The sequence below is a fragment of the Panicum virgatum genome, chromosome 6N (genome assembly GCF_016808335.1).
Source record: "Panicum virgatum strain AP13 chromosome 6N, P.virgatum_v5, whole genome shotgun sequence".
Lineage (NCBI taxonomy): Eukaryota > Viridiplantae > Streptophyta > Magnoliopsida > Poales > Poaceae > Panicum > Panicum virgatum.
The window spans coordinates 48,772,941-48,796,066 of NC_053150.1; the positions used below are offsets into that span (position 1 = coordinate 48,772,941).

Below are 23,126 nucleotides of genomic sequence, written 5' to 3' on the forward strand. Positions count from 1 at the left end.
GCTTGCGCGGCGAGCGGCGCGGCACGCGAGCTAGGGAGGCGGGTGTGGGGTCGGCCGGGCGCGGGCGCGCACAAGCGTGGCCAGGCGGCCACGGCACGGCGCGGGGAGCCCGTGTCGTGGTAGCTCGGTGCGCCGTGGCGCGGTGCGTGCGCGTGCTTGCGCGGGTGCGCACGCGTGGGCGTGCGTGGGAAGTGGCGGCGTCGCGGGCAGGGGCGGTGCGCGCGGGCTGGCGGTCGCGGAGCGTGACCGGCGCGCGAGGGTGCGCGCGGGCCGAGCCGTGCGGAGCGGGGCAAGGGGCCGGGGCGGTGGTCTGGGCGCGCTTAGGGAGGAGAGGGGAGGTGCGCGCACCGGAAGCGGCTCGGGGCAGGCTCGCGCGTCGGGGAAGGAAGGGAGGAAGGAGAGAAGGAAGAGAAAAAGAAAAGGGTGAAGGAAAAAGGAAAATAGGAGGAAGAAATAAAGAAAAAGAAAATGGGGAGAAAAGGGAGAGAGAGAGAAAGGAAAAAAAGGGGGAGGGGCGGTGCGCGCCAGCGGCGACCGCGGCCGCGGTCGGCCACTCGCGGCGTGCGGGCCGCGGGAGGTGGGGCACGCGGTCGGAGGGGAAGAGGGAAAAGGAGAGAGGGAAAAGGAGGGGGCGGGATTCGCGGCGGCCGGTCACGACGCGTCGCGTTGGATGGGAAGGAGATGGGACGTGGAATGAAGTCGGGTGTCGGGTTGTTCAGGGGAGGTTCTGGGGATTAGGGTTCAGGGTTTAAGGGAAGTCGAGCTCAACGAAAAACAACTTATCGCATGATTTGTTTAGTGAATTTTCAGGATGTTACACCGCGGAGGACTGGGGACGCGGGCGGGCCACCGTGCGAGCCAGGGTCGACGCCGACGGGCTGGGGGACGGCGCCATTGGAGTCCGCCCGGGCCACCAGCGCTGGAATCCGCCCCTGGGACGGCGCTGGGCGCGTGGAGGCGGACGCGGTGGTCGTGCCACCGCGAGCAAAGGCGAGGATGCCGCTGGAGGCCGTCCCACCGCCGCTGGACGCCGTCGAAGCAGTGCAGGCAGTCCTGCCCTGCTGCTGGGAAGCAAGACTCCTAATTGGAAGTAGAATTTGCAGTGCAAACCGATCCTGTAAACTGATTGAGAGTTGGGCAAATTGATTATGTAAACTGATTGTGAGTTAGCATTGTGAGAGTTGGCAAATTGATTCACTTGGGCAAACTGATTCAGATTGATTTGGTTCTATGACTCATGTAAGCTGTAATTTGAATGAATGAATGAATCAGTTACTTTTGTGATATTATATTCTTAAAAATTTGGCAGAATGTCTCCATAATTAGAGGTGCATAAGTAGAGCTGAAAGCAATCATCAAATTCAAAATACTGGTTCACGCATTTAACATATAACAAATGATGTAACCAAATCAGAATGCTCATTCTTGCATTGTCATTCATACATATCATTTGGAGCATACATGTCTAAGGGTAGGCCACATTCACTTGTACAGTTTGGCCACAACATACTATAATTAGCTCTGTCCAAAATACTAAACAGAGATCACAAAAGACTATAGTTAGTGCTGTCCAAAAGGCATCTAACTATCCTGTCCAAAAGCCATCGAACCTTCCTGTACAAAAGCCATGTAACCATCTTGCAAAGACTAAAACAGATCTTGATCACATAGAATATCATCACCATAATTTGGAGCTGTCACAAGCTGGGTAAAATTGGTAATGGCATTGTATTGTTGAAGCTCCACATTTCCTCCTTTGTGGCTGCCATCATCATTCACTTGTATCTGTGGCTGTAAAGCATCCTTTTTCTTTTGTTTCTGCCATTGAAAAGCCAATTAATTAGTTAAGCAATTTTTTAGAACTACATATAGAGATGAGCAGCTTGCATATGACATACCTTTACTCCTTTTTTTGTTGGTACTGCAGATTTAGGATTCTTGCGCTTCCCCTTGCGTAGCTTATCAATAAAAGTTCTAGTTCTCCTTGACTTGTTTGACTGAACCTCCTTCTTCTTTAGTTGTGCACCACTAAGCAAATCCTCTCCTTGCTGCATATCTGGGTCAACATTTACCTTGTCCTCACAGGGCTCATTTGTAGTACCAGAAGATAGTACATTGAGTTTCTCCTCTAGATGTCTACAAAGGCAATCAAGTGCATTTTCTAACACCACACAACATTCTGGAGAGTGAGCTACTTTATGTGCCAAATTATGAAACTTATGAGACATAAATTTGTAACGTAGTTGAGCTTCCAAATTTGGATTTGCTACCACATTCCTGCCTTGCCTATCTTGTATATTTCCATTGCGTGCCTCCCTAGTCCATCTCTTTAAAATATAGTGTGGTGGCAATTTCTTTATATTCATTAGATCAAGAACTTTTAGACCATGTGCACATAATATTCCTGTCCTTTCAAACATTCTACAACTACATGAAGCTGTTTGGTTTAAAGGATCACCGATCACTGTGTACTCCAGCTCAGAACTTACCTCGCCAAGCAAATTCCCAACAGCAACAGCATATTTGTGTTCTCTATCCAAACCTCTAGCGCACGCAGCCATGGATCTTTCATATTCGCTTTGGAAAGCTTCAAAAATAACTGGAGAGTACACTTCGCTTGCTTGAACTAACATAGGTGTGCACATGCATCTTCTTGGTAGGTTCTTCCTTGCCTCAAATTCAGACTCTAGTTCCTTATCTCTTTTCTCTTGCACTGATCTCTCAAAATGCTTCAGAAATCGAATGATATCGAAATCTGATTTCAAATGGTTCTTCAATGCATTGTTGAAGCTCTCACTTAGCTGTGTACTTCTCACTCCTAAACTGAAGACATCTCTCATATAACATTCAGCACATTTCTCTTTCACCTTGTAAATGCTATCTAACCAAGTTTGCTTATGAACTTTGGATCTCATATTCTGAAATGCTTCTTCAAATGATCTCTCATCTTCGTGCTCAAACATACAAGCACTAAAATCATAGAGAATATGAGATTCCTCTTCACCTTCCTCTTCCTGTTCACCTTCATCTTTCTCTTCACCTTCCTCTTCCTCTTCCTCTGTACCCTTCACTGGAGATAAATGCTTGACAGCATTCTGCATTATGTGAAAGGTGCACAGTCCATGATATGATTGTGTGAATACTATCTTTATGGCTTTTCCCATTGCTGCATCTTGATCCGTGTAAATAGTGGTAGGTTGCTTTCCATTATGTGCAGCTAGAAAAGTTTCAAACAACCATGTAAATGATGCTTCTGTTTCATCAAATAGAAGTGCAGCACCAAAAATAGTGGTTTCTCTAAACTGATTCAGCCCAACAAAGACACCGAATGGCCTATATTCTTTGTTTGTCCCAAAAGTTGTGTCAAATGTGACAACATCACCAAAGTGTGCATAGTCAAGGACCATCTTAGCATCAGCCCAGAATATGTTGGTAATGTGCTCCTCACAATCTAGCTGCAAAGCATATTGGAAAGATGGGTTCTCAGCATTTTTATCATGAAAATACTTCAACATACTTCCTGCCTGTCCAAAAGCCAGTTCCCTCTGACGTCTGCTTTGCAAATAATTTTTACGATCACGACAAGTGTAGCTAAGGTTGAGTGGTCCACCAACTTGACGAGTGGCCAACTCATGGGCAGCTTTTGGCCTAATACCAGAATCATCCGTTGTTTCTATTTCGAAAGCTTGGAGTTTTGAAATTTTTCGTTGTGATTTCATCAAGTGGAAGGTCTGTGGTAAGTGGAGTGGGTGGTTGTGTTCAAGCACAACATCAATGACCTCATAATTTTCTGCACCTCGATCCAATGAAATAACCATCCGAGCTTTGCAATCAGTTCTTGTTTCAGCTCTAAAACACTTTCTCGCATGTTCTGATTCCTTTTTTCTTCGATGACCTTCATTGGAACACACATATCTGCATGAAGTCACCTTACCATCCATTGTGCTTGTATTTGTGCATCTTTTCCTCACATCAAAACCAGTACGACCACCATATGCCACCCAAAAAAGCCAACCCTCATCTGGATTGCTAAACCTCAAACCAAGTTCAGGTATCTTCCTATCAACTTCTACCATTGTCTTCCACAACAATTAAATGCTCGGTACTCGAATTTCTGAAAAAAATCCCAATTGTAATAATCAGAACACCTATTTCATCATCTCAAACATAGCATTGGAAGACTGAAACAACACAAAACATGTTTCATAAAAAGCAGCAAGCACACATCATCCATCTGGAACTCTAGACATAGATCATCGATCGAATTTAGCATCTAGCTGGCTGCTCAGATATGACACTCAGATAACATCATGGAGTTGACGTGCGTTTATACCTGCCAAACAGCATGTAGCCTCCACAAACACGGCCTCCTACTCGCGCTCGCGCGGCGGCGGCGGCCTCCCTGCTTGCGCTCCGGCAGCGGCGGGCTCCTCTTGCTGCTCCCGCGACGGCGGCGCTCCGGCGTCTCCCTGCTCGCGCTCCGATGGCGGAGGCCGCCTCCTTGCTGCTCGTGCGGCAGCGGCGCCCCTGCGTCTCCCTGCTCTCGCTCCCGCGGCGAGGGCGGCCTCCTTGGTCGCGCTCGGTGGCGGCGGCCCACTCCTTGCCGCTCGCGCCGCGGCGGCACCCCGGCGTCTCCCGCGGGATTGGGACGTCCGCGGAACGCGGAATGGGCCGAGCGCGGGAGCGTCGCGGGAGTTTGGCGCCTGTTTAGCCCAAACGGGAGATGCTGGTCAAAACGGAGTCGAGGGATGGGCTGGCGCAGGGGATCGTCCGATGCTCAAACCACGGTTCAGATTCCCCCAATATTACGTGTTGACATGATGTGGCGATGTCACTGAATCCAGGTCCGATGCAGAGATGGTAGGCAAAGGTGCCTGCCATGCAGCGGTGCACCGTTAGATATTGATCTTGTCGTATCTACTATCATCGACCAATTATAGGCAAGAAAAGAAAAGGAAAGGAAAGGAGGTTCAGGACTTGTTTAGTTCCCAAAAATTTTCAAGATTTTCCGTCACATCAATTTTTTGAACACATACATGAAACATTAATTGTAGTTTTAAAAAATAACTAATTGCACAGTTTAGCTGGAAATAATGAGATGAATTTTTTGAGCCTAATTAGTACATGATTGGACACTAATTATCAAATAAAAATAAAAGTGCTACAGGAGCCAAACTCAAAAAATTTCACCAACTAAACACGCCCACATGACGTGGAGCAGGTCGAAGAGGGAACCCCTAGCGGCGTCGATGCACATAGAAGAGCATGCTCCGCGCGGTGGAGTGGCGGCCATAGCAGCTGCCGGCTGCCGCTTTGGCGGTGATGGAGTAGTGGCTCAAGCCAAATGCAACGGCGTCCGTTTACCTCTTCTCGTTTCGTTTAGAGCAAGCACATAGTTCATAGTTATTGTTGTCTTCACAATATATATAGACGGGGTAGTCCATATGTAAGAGGAGAGAGAGCCAGTAGAGAGAAGAAATATTTTTTATTCCTTATGGGCGGCCCATAGGGTTATAGGTAGCTTTAGTTATGGACTGCTCTATAGACTACCTCCACAGTGTTTCAGCTAGCTGATACACAATATTAAAATTGCTATGGACTACTTTGCTGCAACATTGTGGTTACTCTTACCATCATGTCAAACAAAAATTGGCGAGGCTCTTTTATAAAGAGCATGCAGTTTGAGCCTGCCCTTAGGCAGCTAACACCAGTTAACAAAAACTGGTGTTTGGATTGTTGGAAATAGGAGGTGGTATAGGAAAATTAGATGTAGGTTAAATTATTTCCTTTATTTGGATTTGGGGCAAAGGATAGGAGGGAGGGGTGTTTGGATATGGGGTATGAAGGCTTTTTTCCTAAACTTTATATCCCAATGTAGAGGGTGGGATATGGATGGATTATGAGTAGGAGATGTGTAAAGTTATAATTTTGTCATGATTATGTTGCTTTTGATTAGCTCCCTACTCATTTAAGAAGGGTGTGGCCATTTGATACTTATTTCCTTCTCCAAATCTATTACACCCCAATTCATTTAAGAAAGGCATTATGGCCTTTTGATACTTATTTCCTTCTCCCAAATCTATTACACATCAATTAAGGGAATGTGATAAAAATTTATATCCCTATCCTATACCCACCTATTCATATCCATTTCATTTCCCTATCCCAAGCCCATTAGACATCCAAACGCCACATTAGGGTTAGAGCAAGTTTAATAAACCAGCCCGCCGGCCGGCTGGGAGCGCGCGCATGCGCCGGCATCCGCACCGGCTGCAGGCTACGTGCGGGCGTTTGCTTTGCCCGGTCCCATCAGCAGACATTCATCCGTCCGCCACAGCCGGCGGTAAGGCAAGCGCCCGTTTTATTCTCTCTCTTCTTCCTTCTCTCCTCCACGTAGGATTCAGCCTGCTTTTAGCCCACTATAATACTTGCTCTTAAGGAGCTTGGCGATAGAAAAGAAAATAAGAGTGGTTGGTAGGCAGGATGATGAGTGGCATGTTAACGGTGGTTGGCGGTGGTGATCGCCCAGGGAGGGAAAAGGTCATGACAAGCTTCCCATCAACAAACTCTCTCGGATTTCTATAGTCGAATCAACTTTATGTTAAGCAAATGCCTAACATGAGGAAAGAAATTTAAGTTTTGTGCAAATTCGAGCACATTTACCGCATAAAATCTCTTGAATACGTGGCAGGGACATTATAACCAGAATTGCACAGCCGCAGACGATCTAGCTTGTCATTCTTTTTAGCATTAGCAGTTATGTACTTTAGATTGCTGAAAATGAAAAGTAGCCCAAAGTTGCTTTGTACACCCACCTACTTTCAGGGGTTGTTTGGTTCTAGGAAACTATTCCTTAGCTCACGCAAGTCGAGAAAAAAATCTCGTATGTATAGAATATTAAATGAAGTCTATTTACAATTTTTTTTAAGAATGGGTGTAACTTTTCGCGACAAATTTAATGATGGTAGTTAATCGGATTGGCTACAGTGATGCTACAATAACCATTCTCTAATTGTCGGTGTCCTGACCCGGTGGTCCGGCACCAACTAGTGATGATGTTGTGTGTCCCTAGTCCCAGATGGTTGATGCAAGAGGCAACACAGTAACGCACGGGTTTATCCTGGTTCCGGCCGCGAGGCTATACGTCCAGCAAAGGGGTGTGCGAGTGCACTGTAATATCTTGCACCGGGGGTGCCTGTAGTAAGGGGTACAAGCGAGGCGAGAGAGGGGGGAAGCTCCCAAGTCTCTGCTAGAGGAGGAGTTGATTGAGGCGAGTGCCAATATCGGGGCTCAAGAGCGCGTGTGCTCTGTGAGTGCCGCTGAGTGTAGTGTTCTGCCCAGATGGATAAGATAGAGCCCGCCTCCACCTTTTATAGACACAAGGAGGGGCGGTGTACATGTACAGGAGGAGATCGCGTAAGTCGTCGTCGTCTCCCCGAATCGCGGGGGTGCAGTGGTCGAGCACTGTAGAAAGTACACTGTGGGGTATGACACCTGGCGTGCGGCTGTCCTGGGCGTCGTTCTTGGTCTTGCGGAGATCGTGCCGGCGTCCTTGTGGCTCCTGCAGGCGGTGTGGCGGTTGCTGTGGAGAATTCCGTCCTCTAGGCGTGGCGTGGCGACGTCCCGAGGGTCCTGCAGGCCGGGGTCTCATCCCGGTCAAAGTCGGGGCCGCTTCCAAGGGCCGTGCCCATGCCGTTCGAGGGTTCCGCGGAGGGGAAAGTACAAGGGAAGTACGGGGAGTTGGCAGCACAGTGGCTGGAGCAGTGCCGAGCTCCAAGGCAAGGAGGCCGAGCTCCAGCCCGAGAAGGCGACCGTCGCGACGCTGACCGGGACCCTCGAGGAGAAAGGCAAAGCCCTCGAGGAGAAGGAGGTGGCTGTCCGGAACGCGGAGGCCGCCCTCAAGGAGAAGGAGGACTTCTTGTCCTAACTCGAGGAGGCCGCCCGGGTCCAGCAGGAAGAGGCGTAGAAAAATATCGCGGGTAAGTGTTCGAAATTTCATTGTCGTTTGATTTGAGTTTATCGCAACTTATCTTGATTGCCCTGATTAGTGCTGAGGAAGAAGGTGGCGGATGAGACCGCGGCGAAGGAAGCTGCCAACACGGCATTCACGGCGGTGCAAGACGAATACGCCGAACTGGCGCGGACCGCCGTGGCCGTGTGTCAGGAGCTCGAGAGGAGCGGTGCTCAATCTGGTAGCTCGGTGGCCAGCCGCCTGCGAGCGCTAGGTGGCCGGATCGGCGAGCACGCCAAGAGCACTTTCCGTCTCGGTGTCCTACGAGCCCTCGCCGTGGCCTCGACGCACTACATCATGGACCTCAAGAGGGTGTCGTCGGGGTACGTCGTCCCGACCGATGCCAGCCCGGACACTGCGTCGGCCATCATGAATGACACCGACGCCACCGTCGAGGAGTTTGCCACCGTCCTGGCCGGGAAGCTTGAAGCTGACATCCCGCCCATAGCTGAATTCGATGTCGTTGAAGACCCGCAAGGGGGGGAGGATAACCAGTAGGAAGTCTGGGCCTCGGAGCCCGTGTAATAAGTTAGTACTTGAAGTAATCGTACTTCTGGGCTAAGTAATTCGTTATGGTAAATGGACAGTGTGGCCCGTCGAGGCCTTGTACGCTCGAGTCCTCGTTTTTCCTACTTTATTTCTGTGTTCTCGTATATACTTTAGATAGGTTTCAGCAAGGAAGTTGTCATTCATAAGTGACTTAGGCGTAGGGAGGTGAGTGGGGATGCCGTATCCCGGAGGCGTAGGCGGTCCCGCGGCTCGGCCGATCCTGATCCTTAGATGCTTACGCCTTGCGTCTACCTTTCTAAGTACACGAGAAACTTAGATACGGAAATTTTTCGAAAAAACATTGGCGATTTTCGGGGACGTTCGGGGGTTCCCCCCGTAGTAGCCCTCGAGGGAGGCTTGGCTTTGCCGAGGGTAAAACCGAGCGTACCTCAGTGTTCATGCGCATCCGAGCTCCCGAGGGTTCGGAGAGTTCCCAAAGATAAATAAGTAAAGCATACTTCTTTATTGCTTCGGTAAATTTTAAATACGAGTACAAGCGATGTACAAATAGCTTGGAATTCTAGAGATAGAAGCAATGTAGCTGTTGTATGTTCCAGGCTTTGGTGAAGACTTCGCCGTTCTCATTCGCCAGCTTGTACGTGCCGGGCTTGAGCACCTCAACGATGATGTACGGGCCTTCCCATAGTGGTGAGAGCTTGTGTCATCCCCTGTTGTTTTGCCGAAGCCTCAGCACCAAGTCGCCCTTGTTGAGATCTCGGCGTCAAACTCTCTGCGCTTGATACCTTCGCAGGGACTGCTGATATCGTGCTGAGTAAAGGAGTGCCACGTCTCGAGCCTCGTCCACTTGGTCTAGCGAGTCTTCGCGGGCTTGCTGGTTCTGCTGCTCATGGTAGGCCTTGAGCCTCGGTGACCCGTACTCTAAGTCTGTGGGGAGCATGGCCTCGGCGCCATAGACGAGGAAGAACGGGGTAAAGCCCGTAGCTCTGCTTGGGGTCGTCCTCAGACTCCAGATAACCGAGAGCAGCTCTGTGAGCCACCTCCGGCCAAACTTGTTCAGCTTGTTGAAGATCCTTGGCTTGAAGCCTTGGAGGATCATGCCATTGGCACGCTCCACTTGCCCATTCGTCTGTGGGTGCGCCACAGCCGACCAGTCCACGCGTATGTGGTAGTTGTCGCAGAACACCAAAAATTTCTTGCCCGTGAACTGGGTGCCGTTGTCGGTGATGATCGAATTCGGAACCCCGAACCTGAAGACAATGTCAGTGAAGAACAGAACAGCTTGCTCAGACTTGATCTTGCAGATGGGTCGAGCCTCGATCCACTTGGAGAATTTGTCGATTGCCAGCAACAAGTGGGTGTAGCCCCCGGACGCCGCTGCCCCGAAGGAGACCTTCACCCTCGAGGACGCGTTCGTCCTCGCTGGCCTGCCCCCTACCTGGCGCGCCAACTGTCGGTGTCCTGACCCGGTGGTCTAGCACCAACTAGTGATGATGCTGCGTGTCCCTAGTCCTAGATGGTTGATGCAAGAGGCAACACAGTAACGCACGGGTTTATCCTGGTTTCGACCGCGGGGCCGTACATCCAGCAAAGGGGTGTGCGAGTGCACTGTAATATCTTGCACCGGGGTTGTCTGTAGGCTGTAGTACGGGGTACAAGCGAGGCGAGAGAAGGGGAAGCTCCCAAGTCTCTGCTAGAGGAGGAGTTGATTGAGGCGAGTGCCAATATCGGAGCTCAAGAGCGCATGTGCTCTGTGAGTGCCACTGAGTGTAGTGTTCTGCCCAGATGGATAAGATAGAGCACGCCTCCCTCTTTTATAGACACAAGGAGGGGCGGTGTACATGTACAGGAGGAGATCGCGGAAGTCGTCGTCTTCTCCCCGAATCGCGGGGGTGCAGTGGTCTAGAACTGTAGAAAGTACACTGTGGGATATGACACCTGGCGTGCGGTTGTCCTGGGCGTCATTCTTGGTCTTGCGAAGATCGCGCCGGCGTCCTTGTGGCTCCCGCAGGCGGCGTGGCGGTTGATGTGGAGGGTTCCGTCCTCCAGGCGTGGCGTGGCGACGTCCCGAGGGTCATGCAGGCCAGGGTCTCATCCCGGTCAAGGTCGGGGCCGCTTCCGAGGGCCGTGCCCATGCCGTTCGAAGGTTCCGCGGAGGGGAAAGTACAAGAGAAGTACGGGGAGTTGGCAGCACAGTGGCTAGAGCAGTGCCGAGCACGTCTCGCGCAGCGTTGCAGGTTCCCACAGTGTCGCCACAGCGCCAGGGATGGCCTGAGCAGTGACCGGAGTTGGCGGATAAGACCCTGGTCACAGCCACTGTGCGGAGTGGAGGCCTGACGCCGTCTGATCCGGGAGCTGCGGCGGAGTGGTTGGCATTTAATGCCTCCGTACAGTGGGCGGGTGAGCGGAAGGGCCGCTTGTTCTTTTCGTCGAGGGATGGCCTCGAGCGAGGCGGAGACGATCCGCTCCCCCGAGGGTAGGCTCCCTACCCTCGAGCGAGGCGGAGTCAGTCCGCTCTCTCGAGGGTAGGCTCACTACCCTCGAGCGAAGCGGAAACGTGAGGCGTTTGTCGAGGGTCTCGGCGGGAGGCCCTCGAGCGAGGCGGAGATTGCCCCGCGGGATCGAGGGGCTCGGAGGGGCCGCATTGTGTACATGGGCCATGGATTGGGCTTTTTTGAGTCATTTCCTTTCTTCCGGATTGGACGGAGGCTGTAGGCCTTCGTGGGCCCGATGGTCTGGCATGTGTTTTGCGTTTTAGGGGTGATTTAGTCCCTAGTTAGGGTGTCCCTAAACATGGTACTCGACAGTAATCACGCGATCAAAAACATCATTAGATTCTTCAGGGTTCTTAGCGCAGGGGTTCTGGAATTGGTTTTGTAAACTGATTTAGTTTAACATCGTAATTAGTGGTCAAAGTTAGCTACATAGCGCTAGGAAATCAAACAGGGCCTCAGTTACCAGATCCCATGCCAAATCGCACACCAACATATGAACCCCATATAACTTTAAAATGTTTTTTTTACGTCTCTCATTTGGATACAACTGTAACATCTGTTCATACACGCACGCACCACTTTACACATGTACACCACACTTACACTATTCGTGTACAATCAGACCTACAACTATACACAGATATAAAGATCGCGTCCTTCTAGAGATCACCGGAAACCTCCAAGGCTCTGTAGGCGACGAGCACGTCGCAATCTCTTTGTGGCTCCACATGTATGTGACGGCGTGAGAGGTAACATCTCTTTGTGGCTCCACATGTATGTGATGGCGTGAGAGGCAACGAAAATTTTATTGACACGAGTTGCGATTCTCCAACTCGCGCCGGCTGCACGCCCACCGGCTGTGCTAGCCACCCGAGCGCTGCCCGGTTCTCACAACTTCAAAATGTTGCGTGCACGGTGCATCGCACATTCACACTGCCGGCCACCCCTAATCAAAATCCTCTTATCTTTTCACGACCCGAACATTTTGTAAATTACATGCACTGCCCTCAAAGCGATTCGCTCGTTTTATCTTTTTCTCAAGGACTAATATGCAAAGCCACACGCCGGCCCGTGTGCCTGGGAACCCGACGGAGAGAAAGAGAAGGCGCAGCGCGCAAGCAATCCTCCGCGGCGGCGATGGGCAAGGGCTCCCGCCCCGCCTCCACCTCCACCGGCGGCGAGAAGAAGGGGGAGGAGCGGGTGCTGAGCCACGGCGACGTCGTGCTCATCCGCTCCGACCTCGCCATCCTCCGCGGGCCGCGCTTCATCAACGACCGCATCATCGCCTTCTACTTCGCCCACCTCTCCGCCGGCCTCGGCGACGACCTCCTCCTGCTCCCGCCGTCCATCCCCTACCTTCTCTCCAACCTCCCCGACCCGGCCTCCGTCGCCGCCGTGGCGGAGCCGCTCCGCCTCGCCTCCCGCCGCCTCGTGCTGCTCCCCGTCAACGACAACCCCGACGCCTCCGTCCCCGAGGGCGGATCCCACTGGACCCTCCTCGTCCTCGACAACACCACCAGCCCATCCGGTCCCCGCTTCGTCCACCACGATAGCATCCGCGGCGCGCCCAACCTCCCCATCGCCAGCTGCCTCGCCGACGCGCTCCGCCCCCTGCTCCTCCAGAGCGATTCGAGGAGGGGCGCTGTGCCGGTTGTGGAGGGGCCCACCCCAAGGCAGCCCAACGGCTACGACTGCGGCGTGTACGTCATGGCCATCGCCAGGGCCATCTGTGGCTGGTGGAAGAATGGCCATGGCGGCCTCCGGGGTGGGGATTGGTTCGAGGCGGTGAGGAGGGAGGTGGACGCCGACAGTGTCAAGGCCATGAGGGGCGAGCTGCTGCAACTAATCACCACCCTCATCCAAGACAAGGCCAATGCCAGTTCAACATCCGAGGGCAACAAGACAAGCAACACTGATTGAGGATCATTGCTGTGTCTCTGTAAGATCGATAGGAACGGCAGTAGCTTACCTGATAGTACACTGGTTTCTCAAGTTTGGTTGCTTTTTGATCTTAGTCAAGGGGTTTCTTGCTGTATCGGCTTCTTTGCTAAGAGGAAGAACAAGCAGAGTATACACACTTGTGTAAGCAAAGTTTTGGAAAATTACATTTGTCCCTTTTGTGAGTAAAGTTTTAGCAAAAGCCTGTTACAAACCGACAAATATTGCCAATGATCATTGATCAAGATATTACAATTTTACAGTGCTTATGCTTGCAAGTTAGTTGAGTATGGATGGATTGGGTTAGAGTTTATGGCTTATGCTCGATGACTGACCAATTCAGCAGCACTATCTAAGAACTAAGATGTGTTTATGTTCCATGCCTTTGGATGCTGACTGAGTGTAGGTGCATTGTTTGGATGATACTTGGGAGTTGGTTAGAAAGGGAGAACTGTTTGATTGTTTGAACAATTGAAGTATGGATTTCTGAAACTGATATTCACTAGGAACTTCAGAATTTGGGAGCTACATTGTATTTGCTTACATGTCTGTTACTCAAATTTTACACTGAATATGGATATTGTGTTGCAAACGACATGTATGACATATCTAGTCTATCCTCCAGGACACAGCTGCTGTCGATTAAACTAAATTCTTTTCTATCTGGGTCGATTAAACTAAATTCTTTTCTATCTGGGATCTGTTATGTTCAGTTATAGTTATGCTTTCCTGTTATTTTTCTTATCTAAGCAGTTCTAGCACCACTGATCTTATGCCTTTCTGTTGGTATGGTTTATATCAAATGTGCTGTAATATTTTGCTATAATGAGCACTATGGTACCTCAGTTCGCACCTACTTTTGTTTTCCAATATTTGGATTGCAAAGTAAACTAGTAAAGCATGATGGTAGATAACCCAAATCCATGGTAAGGCAGATCTGGTGCATTCGCTAAAAACAGGCAGGTCTGCTGTATATCTTACTCTCCTGCTTTATGTCCATACCTAACAGTCTTACATGCATGCGCCCTAACTAACTGTTTCTCCTCTGATCAATTCGCTTAACTTGTCACCCTTTCATTGCATTGCATTGCTTCCACCAGTCTACAGCTGCAACAGAGCACAGGACTAAGGTACCACCTATGCGAACTCTCTTGTTTTTCTACTACTTTATTTCCTTGCTTAGTTTTTTGCCTGCGTGAGTCTGTTCTGCAACTTGATTAATCTATTGCTGAAGTTTGCAATTTTCACCACCAAAAATGGTTGATTGCTGTATGAAGTATAGTTGATTCTCCCTTGTTTCCTGATTCCCTTTTGCATTAGCTTGTGTTTTTTCCCTATCTTTTTCCTAGAAACAAGCAAACAAGTTACTGTGGCGATTGGAATTCTCTTCCACCAGTATGTTCTGCCAGCAAACGAGTCCATAATATGTCCCCTGTGTTTTGATCAGGGAAAATGCAACGTCATGAGAAGATTGCTGCTTGGAAGCCTGTGGCGTGCAGGCCTTTCTCCAGCTTCAGGTCCTATACGAAGCTCCTTCAAGACTTCACTAGCACAGGTTCCCCACCCATCACCGTCTTGGAGGAGACAGTTCTAGTTAAGCCAAAGGCCACTCGGTTCCCATCGCTACCAAGTGAACTTCCGACAGAAATAACTGCAACCATAGTAAGTCTCGCTCTGGAATTTAGTTCATATTTTTCTGCCTTTTTCTTAGAAAGACATGTTTTTCTGAAACCATCAAAATTTTGCATGCTGATACTTCAAATTCAAGGATCTTAAAATCTGCCATCCATTAGATCAATGAGCATATACAAGGTATTATCATGTGATATTGTTTCAACTTTGTGTTAACTTCAACTTTCAGTTTCAGGACGCTGGCTCAGAGACCACATGCGAGGAAATGGAGGTAGAGACAGAGCAGGCCAACTGCTGCGGCCATCTAAAAACATGCCACACTGTCAAGAAGCCTACGGGCAGTCGCTTGTCATTTGATGGCTACAACTGGAGGAAATACGGGCAAAAGAAGGTGAAAGGCAGCGAGTTCCCACGGAGCTACCACAAGTGCACGCATCCAAGCTGCCCTGTGAAGAGAAAGGTGGAGACGACAATAGACGGCCAGGTTGCTGAAATCGTGTACAGCGGTGAGCACAACCACCCCAAGCCTCGTCCTCACAGGACGCCATTGTCGTCCACAAGCACGGCGGAGGTTGTGGTTTGCGGCGTGCATGGTACTGAAGATACGATGCAGGAATAGAAAGTAGAAACAAAGAGAGCTAGGAGGATTCAACCAGGCTCCTGATACTTATGATGACTCATGACTGATGCAGTATCAACAAGAGGGAGCTCGCTGATTGTAAGAAAAAAAAGGTATATTTCTGTTGCTAAACATTCTGCAGCGGACGTTCAGACAATGGCAAATACTCTAGCTAGCATACTTGTGTTGTCAGTATGAGAGCCTGCTATATGGATCAAGTGAACGCCGCCAATCAATGGCGGAGCTAGCATTGAACCAAGGAGAGGGCAGTGCTACAGTGATCGTGGTAATGCTAGACTAATTGGAACGCTTGCTGGACCATTAGTTGTAGTATGTGTAGGTGTGTAATACGATTTCGCGTCGGCCTCAACGTGTTGTTGGGTCAGTGTCTACCAGCTCTTCATTGTTTTTTCTGGGCCAAGGGGGGCCATGGCCCAATTTCGCCTCCACAGCGCTCCGCCACTGCTGCCAATTATTATCATACGTGTGCTGGGACTGTCCTCTCCTTTTTTCATGGTGTTTCCTTTCTCCGTTTCTTCTTCTTCTGCCGGGTTCGTCAGTTAAGACAGCTCGAGCCGACGACGCGAGCGAGCGGCGAGGGCGCCTCTGCCGCCGCCGCCCTCGCGGGCGCGGCCCTCGCTGGGCGCTCGTCAGTCGTCACGGTACACTCGCTGCCGCGCACTGTTCTTCGCTGCCATCACCGCTCTCGATCTGGAGTCTGGACGCTACCTCCCTGCCCCTTCCTGTAGACTAAATCTGTAGCCCGATGAATGCGCGCGTGGCGGTGTAGGGGATGGGATTGGGGTCCCCTCTGCCGCTTCTGGCCTCTGCTCTGCCGCCGAGAGACCCCGCAGCCGATCTGGGGAGGATCCCGGCGGCCATGCCGGCCGGACGGGCAAAGCGCGGTCAGCGCGCGGTGGACTTGGGACCGGGCAGATCCCGGCCGCAGCGGCGCACAGTCGCGCGACTGCTCGGTCGCCATTGCTCTGCTCGACTGCTCCCTGCGGATTTGGAGCTTTCTTCTTGTTGCACGCCTGCCAGCCAGCCGGGGGGAAGTACGTTCTCGAGGGCCCTGTCTGCAAGGACATGTGACCCTTCAGCGTTCGGGATCGCCGCCGCTCACTTTTTACCCCCTTTCTGCCGTAAAAAAAAAATAAAAGTAGAGGCAACAACGCTTAATAGAGAACGAAGGAAAAATGAATTTTAGACCAGTCTCAATGTAGAGTTTCGTAGCATCGATTCTAAAACACTATATCATATAAAATGCAATGAAACTTGAATGAAACAACCACTCTAACTGTATAGTTTCATTTTGGTCTTATAGAACGAAATAAATCCGCGGGATTAAGAGTTGTATAGCGACGTTTGCAAAAATGAGACATGCTCATACGCTCTGATCGACGGCCTCGATCCAGAGGTCTCTACGTCCCTGACGATCTTTTCAAGCTAGCACGGATCTTTATACTGTGACGCCACCGGTGACCTCTCCGGTGGACCAACACCGACATGCTCGGATGTGCTTCAGTGTTTCGCCATGTCTAGATTGCGTGCAGTGGATCCGTGTGCGTGAGAGATTGAGACACAATCACACATCCTACTAGTATCCCAACCTTTTGCTGTCGGACTTTGCATGCCCCTTTTAATCTACTACCGTTGATTGATCGCCCAGAAGACACGGTAAAGAAACCTCTTGAGCTGCAACGTACAGCGAGCCTCTCTGGCTGTGGCGAGACAAGTGGTTTCCTTTTCTCTGCATGCTGCCGGTCACTTGATCAGATCACGCACCGGTCATAGGCAGGCTGCAGGCATCCTTTTGTTTCATGCCGAAACAACTGTACTGGAAACACAGTGAAAACCTTTTACCCTGCTGTTGATCAACAGTCGCCCTACTAGCTAGCTACAGACCACTGTGTAGGACGGTGTCCGGACGCCCCTTGTACGCGCGTGGTTTGTCGATCGATGATCCTAGCTAGTTTCCATCGCGGACTCGCGGTAATATACTTACAAGTATATATATAAAAAAAGATTTGTAAACGCCTGGATGCAGCGATGGGCAATTCGGTAATTTTCGGGAAGGTGCTGGAACCATACTACAGCAGCACGTACAATACAAAAGCGTGCACTATGCCGTGGCCCATGCTGCACGTAGTGCCCGCCGCCGTGGCCTGGTCTCATCTCCTCATCCGGCTCTCTTCTTCCTGCAACGACACGGCCGCCTCGTCACTGATGGTTCCTCCGATGCAGTCTAGCTAGCAGCTACTAGTAGTAGTTATATATAGGCCGGGCCTCACGGACTTCCAGGAGCATAGAACACGTACGACCTGAACCACAAGTTAAAAGCAGCCAGGATCGATGGCCGCAGCTGCTGGGACGAACAAGCCGCAGCGGCACCGGCACCTGCCGCGCTACGTGCCGTTGTGCCGTCTCCTCCTCGTGGCTGCTCTCCTGACTGGTACGGACGACGACGACTCTAAAGTCAAATCCATATACTAGTATATGCTTCCTCGGAGATCCTGCGCGCATCTATATTTCCAAATCAGATCGTCACGTTCGGTAGCAGGTAGAGATGTAAATCGGTGATTTTTAGATACACCTTCAATTCCTTTTAATTTAAATATTTGTACTACTCATCCACATTTATTCAAAATAAGATTCCTTTTTGTAAGTATTTGAATTAAAACAGGTTGGAGATGCATAAGTCATCAATTTGCACCATATTGATAGACGATACATGGAGCGTTGTCGATCTAGCATTCCTCACCCATTTATCACACATGCGAATCCGAACAGGTGGCATCATAGGCGCTGGAGAATGCTCGCCGCCGGCGGCTCGAGTCTTTCTTCTTCGGACACAAGACACAGAACAGCTACTGCAGGTAGCGCATGCCAGCCGAGAGCATACATGCTGCACACGGGCTAGCTGGACAACGTACGCTTAACGAGCCGTTGCATGCATCTAGCTAATCTGCGTTATTCATTCATGTTCTGTATAATGTTTATTATTTAGGGTTTACGCGGATCGTCGGACCACGGAGAGCCGGCCGCCGGTGATGGTTCGCCGCCGGCGGCCGTCGCCGGCGGGAGGAGGATGCTGATCGGGTCGAGGCCGCCGACGTGCACGTACAACGAGTGCCGGGGCTGCCGCCACAGGTGCAGCGTCCAGGAGGTGCCCATCGACGCCAGCGACCCCATCAACAGCGCCTACCACTACAAGTGCATCTGCCATCTCTAGGTCCTGGAGATGCTGTAATAATGTACTCATGCCTGCTTTATTGTGTCTTCGTGTCGTAGGTCGTTCTTTTTTTTTTCCTTTTGCTGTAGGCATGTCTGTCTTCTGTTTCTTGTCGTAAGGTCCTTGTGTTTTAACTCTCTCTTTTTCTTAATAAAATGTATGTTTGCTCAGACAAGTTCTTCCAAAAAAAAATAAAAATCCTAGCTGCTTCTTGTTGCTTCCAAAAAAAACAGCCTGTCCCGGGCCCCACGGTCCAGACTCACGACGTCGGACAACGGGGCGCCAACTCACCCAACCCACCGCTAGTCACGGCAGCCACAGGGGTGCGGCGTGACAGGCACCCCACCACTCCTCCTCTGCCGAGCCCACCGACAGGCCGGGCCCCGCCGAGCGCGTCCCCGTCGCCAGCACCCGCGGCCCCACCCGCCCAGACACCACCCGCGCGTGCGCCTTGGACTCGCGTCGCGGCCTCTCCACCGCCGCCGTGCGCACCACTCAACTCACGAGTCACTAGTCTCCCACCCGGCTCGCTCCCCTCACCACCCCACCGCCGCCAGTGGAGGCGCCCGCCCCAGCGCCGCGCCGCCGACCTGACCTGCGCGTTCGGCCAAACCCCACCGCCCCGAGCGCGCCCGCGAAGGGAAAGCCGCTACAAATCTCGCGCGTTCCCAAGGGCGCCCGCTCGCTCCAGCGCATTCCCGTGCCGTCGACGACGCGCGCGGCGGCGGTAGCGCTTAGCTAGAGCCCGCAGCCCCCAACCCGGAGGGAGCGAGAGGCCGCCCGCCACATGGGGGACGAGTCGGAGGGCGAGGCGGAGGAGTACCTCTTCAAGGTGGTGATCATCGGGGACAGCGCGGTGGGGAAGAGCAACCTGCTCTCGCGCTACGCGCGCAACGAGTTCCACCTCCACTCCAAGGCCACCATCGGGGTCGAGTTCCAGACGCAGAGCATGGACATCGACGGCAAGGAGGTCAAGGCCCAGATCTGGGACACCGCGGGGCAGGAACGCTTCCGCGCCGTCACCTCCGCCTACTACCGGGGCGCGTTCGGCGCGCTCCTCGTCTACGACATCTCGCGACGCTCCACCTTCGACAACGTCGGCCGCTGGCTCCAGGAGCTCAACAGTACGTACACCGCTCGCTTCTTCTGCCTAGCTAGCTAGCTCGATCGCTTGCTTGCTTGATGCCACTTGCATACAATGGCTTTGGATTTGAGTGATGCGCTAGGATCGCGTAGATCTGGGGTGGTTTTGGGTGCGAAAAGGGTCCTATGTTTTTTGCTGAAGCGTACCTCGCTGCAGAATCCAGCGAGAAATTTGGGAGAAGGGCTACCCGTTTTGGCTCATGTATAGCTTGTAGCTAGATGCATTGCTGATGATTGGATCAGGTGCTGATTCTTTAGATAGTAACGAAGAGGGCACAACATGTGCTAGGCCGGATGGATTGGGCGGCCTGCTCTGAATCTGGATCTGAATCCTGGCCCCTGAATTGTTAGTGAATGTTTCAGGAATTAATGTGGAGTTGGCTGGACCACTTCGATCAGAATTACTCTTATCGGAAAGATTTTGTGAAAGCTACTGGCTTCAAATTAATATATTGTGAAAGCTACTGGCTTCGAATTTGGGAAAGATTTTTGTGGCAACCGTTTTCGGTTACAGATATTTAGAAAGCTAGAAGCTGTTTCAGTTAAGATGATTATAGTACTATCGTTGCCACAATTCTGTGTGACGTTTTTTTTTTCAGCTGGGGTCTCTAGGGAGGCTGTGATGAGTGAGCACGATGCTTACATTATTCTGATTGTGCTTCACTAACATGCTAAAGTTGGTATGTGACAACTGCTTGCAATGCACACTTGTTGTGATGCCCTTTGGGGCGGATGCCTTGCTGGCTGGGCTAGGAGGGAAGGTGGGATCAGAAGTTGGGCTCAAGTTGCAGGTGACAACCGTAATGCGTGCGCCTGTCATGAGTCATGACGCTGTAAGAGGTTGGTGCCCTACTGTTAGACTAGGTGGAGGGATTATGTTTGAGGCTTGGGTTGTCTGCAGTGTTGGAATCGGAGAAGGGTGGGGGTATAGAGGGATGGATGGTCACTGGTGGCGGTCAGCACAGGTGGTGGTTGGCGGAGGGCTGCGTGGGTGTCACCGGCTGCATGGTGGGGTCAGCCGTAGTTAGCAAGGGCGGGGTGGAGCAGCGGTGGTGGGAGGTGACATAGGGCGGGGTTGCCAATTGCTATGAGGTGGGGCAGACAATGAAATAGTGCCCTCTGCGCTGCTGCTAGGAGGATGGAGAATTACATAATCAGGAGGAAGGTAAGAAAGGAAAGATGTGTGATGAATGCAGTTCCTGGGCCTCTTTCATGGGCTTTATTTGCTTGCAACCAGTAGGGACACTCATTTGCCTGCTACAGATCCCCCCCAACATGATTGCTGCAAGCCTGCACCTGCATGGGTGCTATTCCTTGCCACGAGGATTATGATACAATAGCAATATAGCATGATTTCAATCACTGTAGTACTCAAGTCCACTTTGTGGAGACAAGATTTGGGCCTCTGACTGTTAGAACGATCAGACAAATGCACTACATCGGTTCATTTTTTTGTGCGCATGAGAAGGCGAGGCTGTGTAAGAGCAGGCTGTGGTAGCTATGCAGTTTGTTTGTAAGGCAAAACAACAGCATTGAAGATACTAAGTTGCATATTATCTATTGATAGTGAAATTTTTCATAGCATTTCTAAAATGCATCAGTATTCGGCCTCTAGCCCATATATCACAGAATGCATCCTGTATACTGAATCATAGATGTTATAGTGTAGGTACAGTTTAAGAACACTTTGATTCATTCTCTAAAGCAAGTAGTGCCCTTTTGTGCTACCTTTGGATGTTGAAGATAATCAGATTGCACGGATGGGAACTATTTGGCTGGAGTTGCGTCGGTACCACACTTTTCTTTAATAAGGATCATGCATGAATGATGATGCTCTTAGTAGTTCCTTATACCATTCCTGTTATTAATGCCCTCCTTGATTTTTTACTTACACTGCACTAACAGAAAAGGTTAAATGAAACTTGTTTGAGACTGTAATCACAATCCATTCGTTCTGAAGCAACGAACCCTGGCCTGTGATACTTTTCTCCTTATATGCGCATTCCATCATATCTATTCTGTTCTTCTGGGTTGCCTCATCTTCACTGCTATTATCATGTCGTGCGCCTGTGTACTGAAAATTTGTCTCGATGTCTCCCAAGGATCATATAGGTTGAACATTTTATTTTCTTGATTTTGCTAGAGTAATTAACTTGTCTTTGCAATCCACACAGCGCATTCTGACACTACTGTTGCCAAGATGCTGGTCGGCAACAAATGCGATCTGGATAACATCCGCGAAGTGCCCGTCGAGGAAGGCAAGGCGCTCGCAGAAGCCGAAGGCCTGTTCTTCATGGAGACCTCGGCTCTGGACGCCACCAACGTGAAGACAGCCTTCGAGATCGTCATCAAGGAGATCTACAGCAACGTGAGCCGGAAGATCCTGAACTCGGATTCTTACAAGGCCGAGCTCTCCCTGAACAGGGTGAGCATCGACGGCGACTCGAAGGACGATCAGAAGCAGACGCAGACGAGCCGGTTCGGGTGCTGCTAGGTGGAGTTAGAAGAGTACATTGTTGGGATATTGGGTTGGGTTTCACTGAGATATGATATGATATGAGTTTTTTTTTGGTTTATTGATATTGCTTGTAAACTGCAATCGACTGTTGGATTGTTCTTGTTACACCTGAGTGGGGGTGGGAATAGCAGCTGTTACTGGGGCGCGAACTGCTTCGCACTGTTTACTGGAAGGGTCGTGCAGGTCGATTTGCCGGGTTTTGTAAAGAGATTCTCGGAGAAGGATTTTGGAGCTCCATCCTTCGCTGTCTTTTTATTTGAAATTTTCTTGGCTCTGTTTTGCCCACTAGAAAGAACTCAAAGAGCGTGACAGAGATCCAACAGCATCTTCTTCTTCTTAATATATTGACGCACAATTTTTTTCAAAAAAAAAATATTGATGCGTAGCTCTCCTGTGCTTTTGAGAGAAAAAAAAAGCAGCATCTGTGGAGAGCGTACTGCGTAGAGGTTTTGCTGCCGTTCGGGCTTGGTTGACGAAGTCGAACCCTGACTGAGCCGCACGGGGAACTTGCGCGGCCGCATCGTGCAGTTGTGAGTTGCGTTTCTGTGGGTCGGAGTCGGATCGTGCGGGGTAGAGAACACAACATGCTCCAGCAGTTGCCTTGTTTGTGTGGCGGTCACTGGCGGCGGGCTGTGCAAAGGAGTCACTGACATGCGGACCCGGGTCCACACGTCGGTGACTCAGAGTGCTGCAGCAACAGCCGTAGAGGATCTCTGGCCGCAGAGGAGTGGCTGCGAGCCAGATGGGCATGTGTTGCCAGCAGCACCAGCCGGTGGCGCACGTCTGGTGTCTCCGGAGCTCCGGACACCGGCAAGGCGTTCGCATCGACGTGGATGCAATGCCTCGAATCGGCAGCAAAATATACTCCCGAACCACACAGCGCGCAGCCTGTCCGGCAGATGGCACTATGGCAGGCAGTACAATGGTAGTGCCGAGCACGTAGCCATGTACCACGAGGAGCCAAGGCCCGTGGTTGACTTCGCTGCACTCGCCACAAAATCGGAGCCTCCGTCCCGTCCCGTTCCGTCACA

The 23,126-nt window shown here is 51.0% G+C and overlaps 2 protein-coding genes across 2 annotated transcripts; both read left to right on the top strand.

Annotated features, from left to right (window-relative positions):
• Nucleotides 1–12,063: 12,063 nt before the first annotated feature.
• LOC120679198 (NEDD8-specific protease 1-like) lies at nucleotides 12,064–15,382 on the top strand. The gene is made up of 3 exons (XM_039960732.1): nucleotides 12,064–14,081; nucleotides 14,399–14,613; nucleotides 14,813–15,382. Exon 1 carries the CDS (start codon nucleotides 12,151–12,153, stop codon nucleotides 12,931–12,933), a length of 783 nt encoding a protein of 260 aa, XP_039816666.1. The 5' UTR covers nucleotides 12,064–12,150; the 3' UTR covers nucleotides 12,934–14,081; nucleotides 14,399–14,613; nucleotides 14,813–15,382.
• Nucleotides 15,383–18,912: 3,530 nt separating this feature from the next.
• On the top strand, nucleotides 18,913–22,380 carry LOC120679199 (ras-related protein RABA5c-like). The gene is made up of 2 exons (XM_039960733.1): nucleotides 18,913–19,558; nucleotides 21,752–22,380. Exons 1-2 carry the CDS (start codon nucleotides 19,222–19,224, stop codon nucleotides 22,069–22,071), a joined length of 657 nt encoding a protein of 218 aa, XP_039816667.1. The 5' UTR covers nucleotides 18,913–19,221; the 3' UTR covers nucleotides 22,072–22,380.
• Nucleotides 22,381–23,126: the final 746 nt, after the last annotated feature.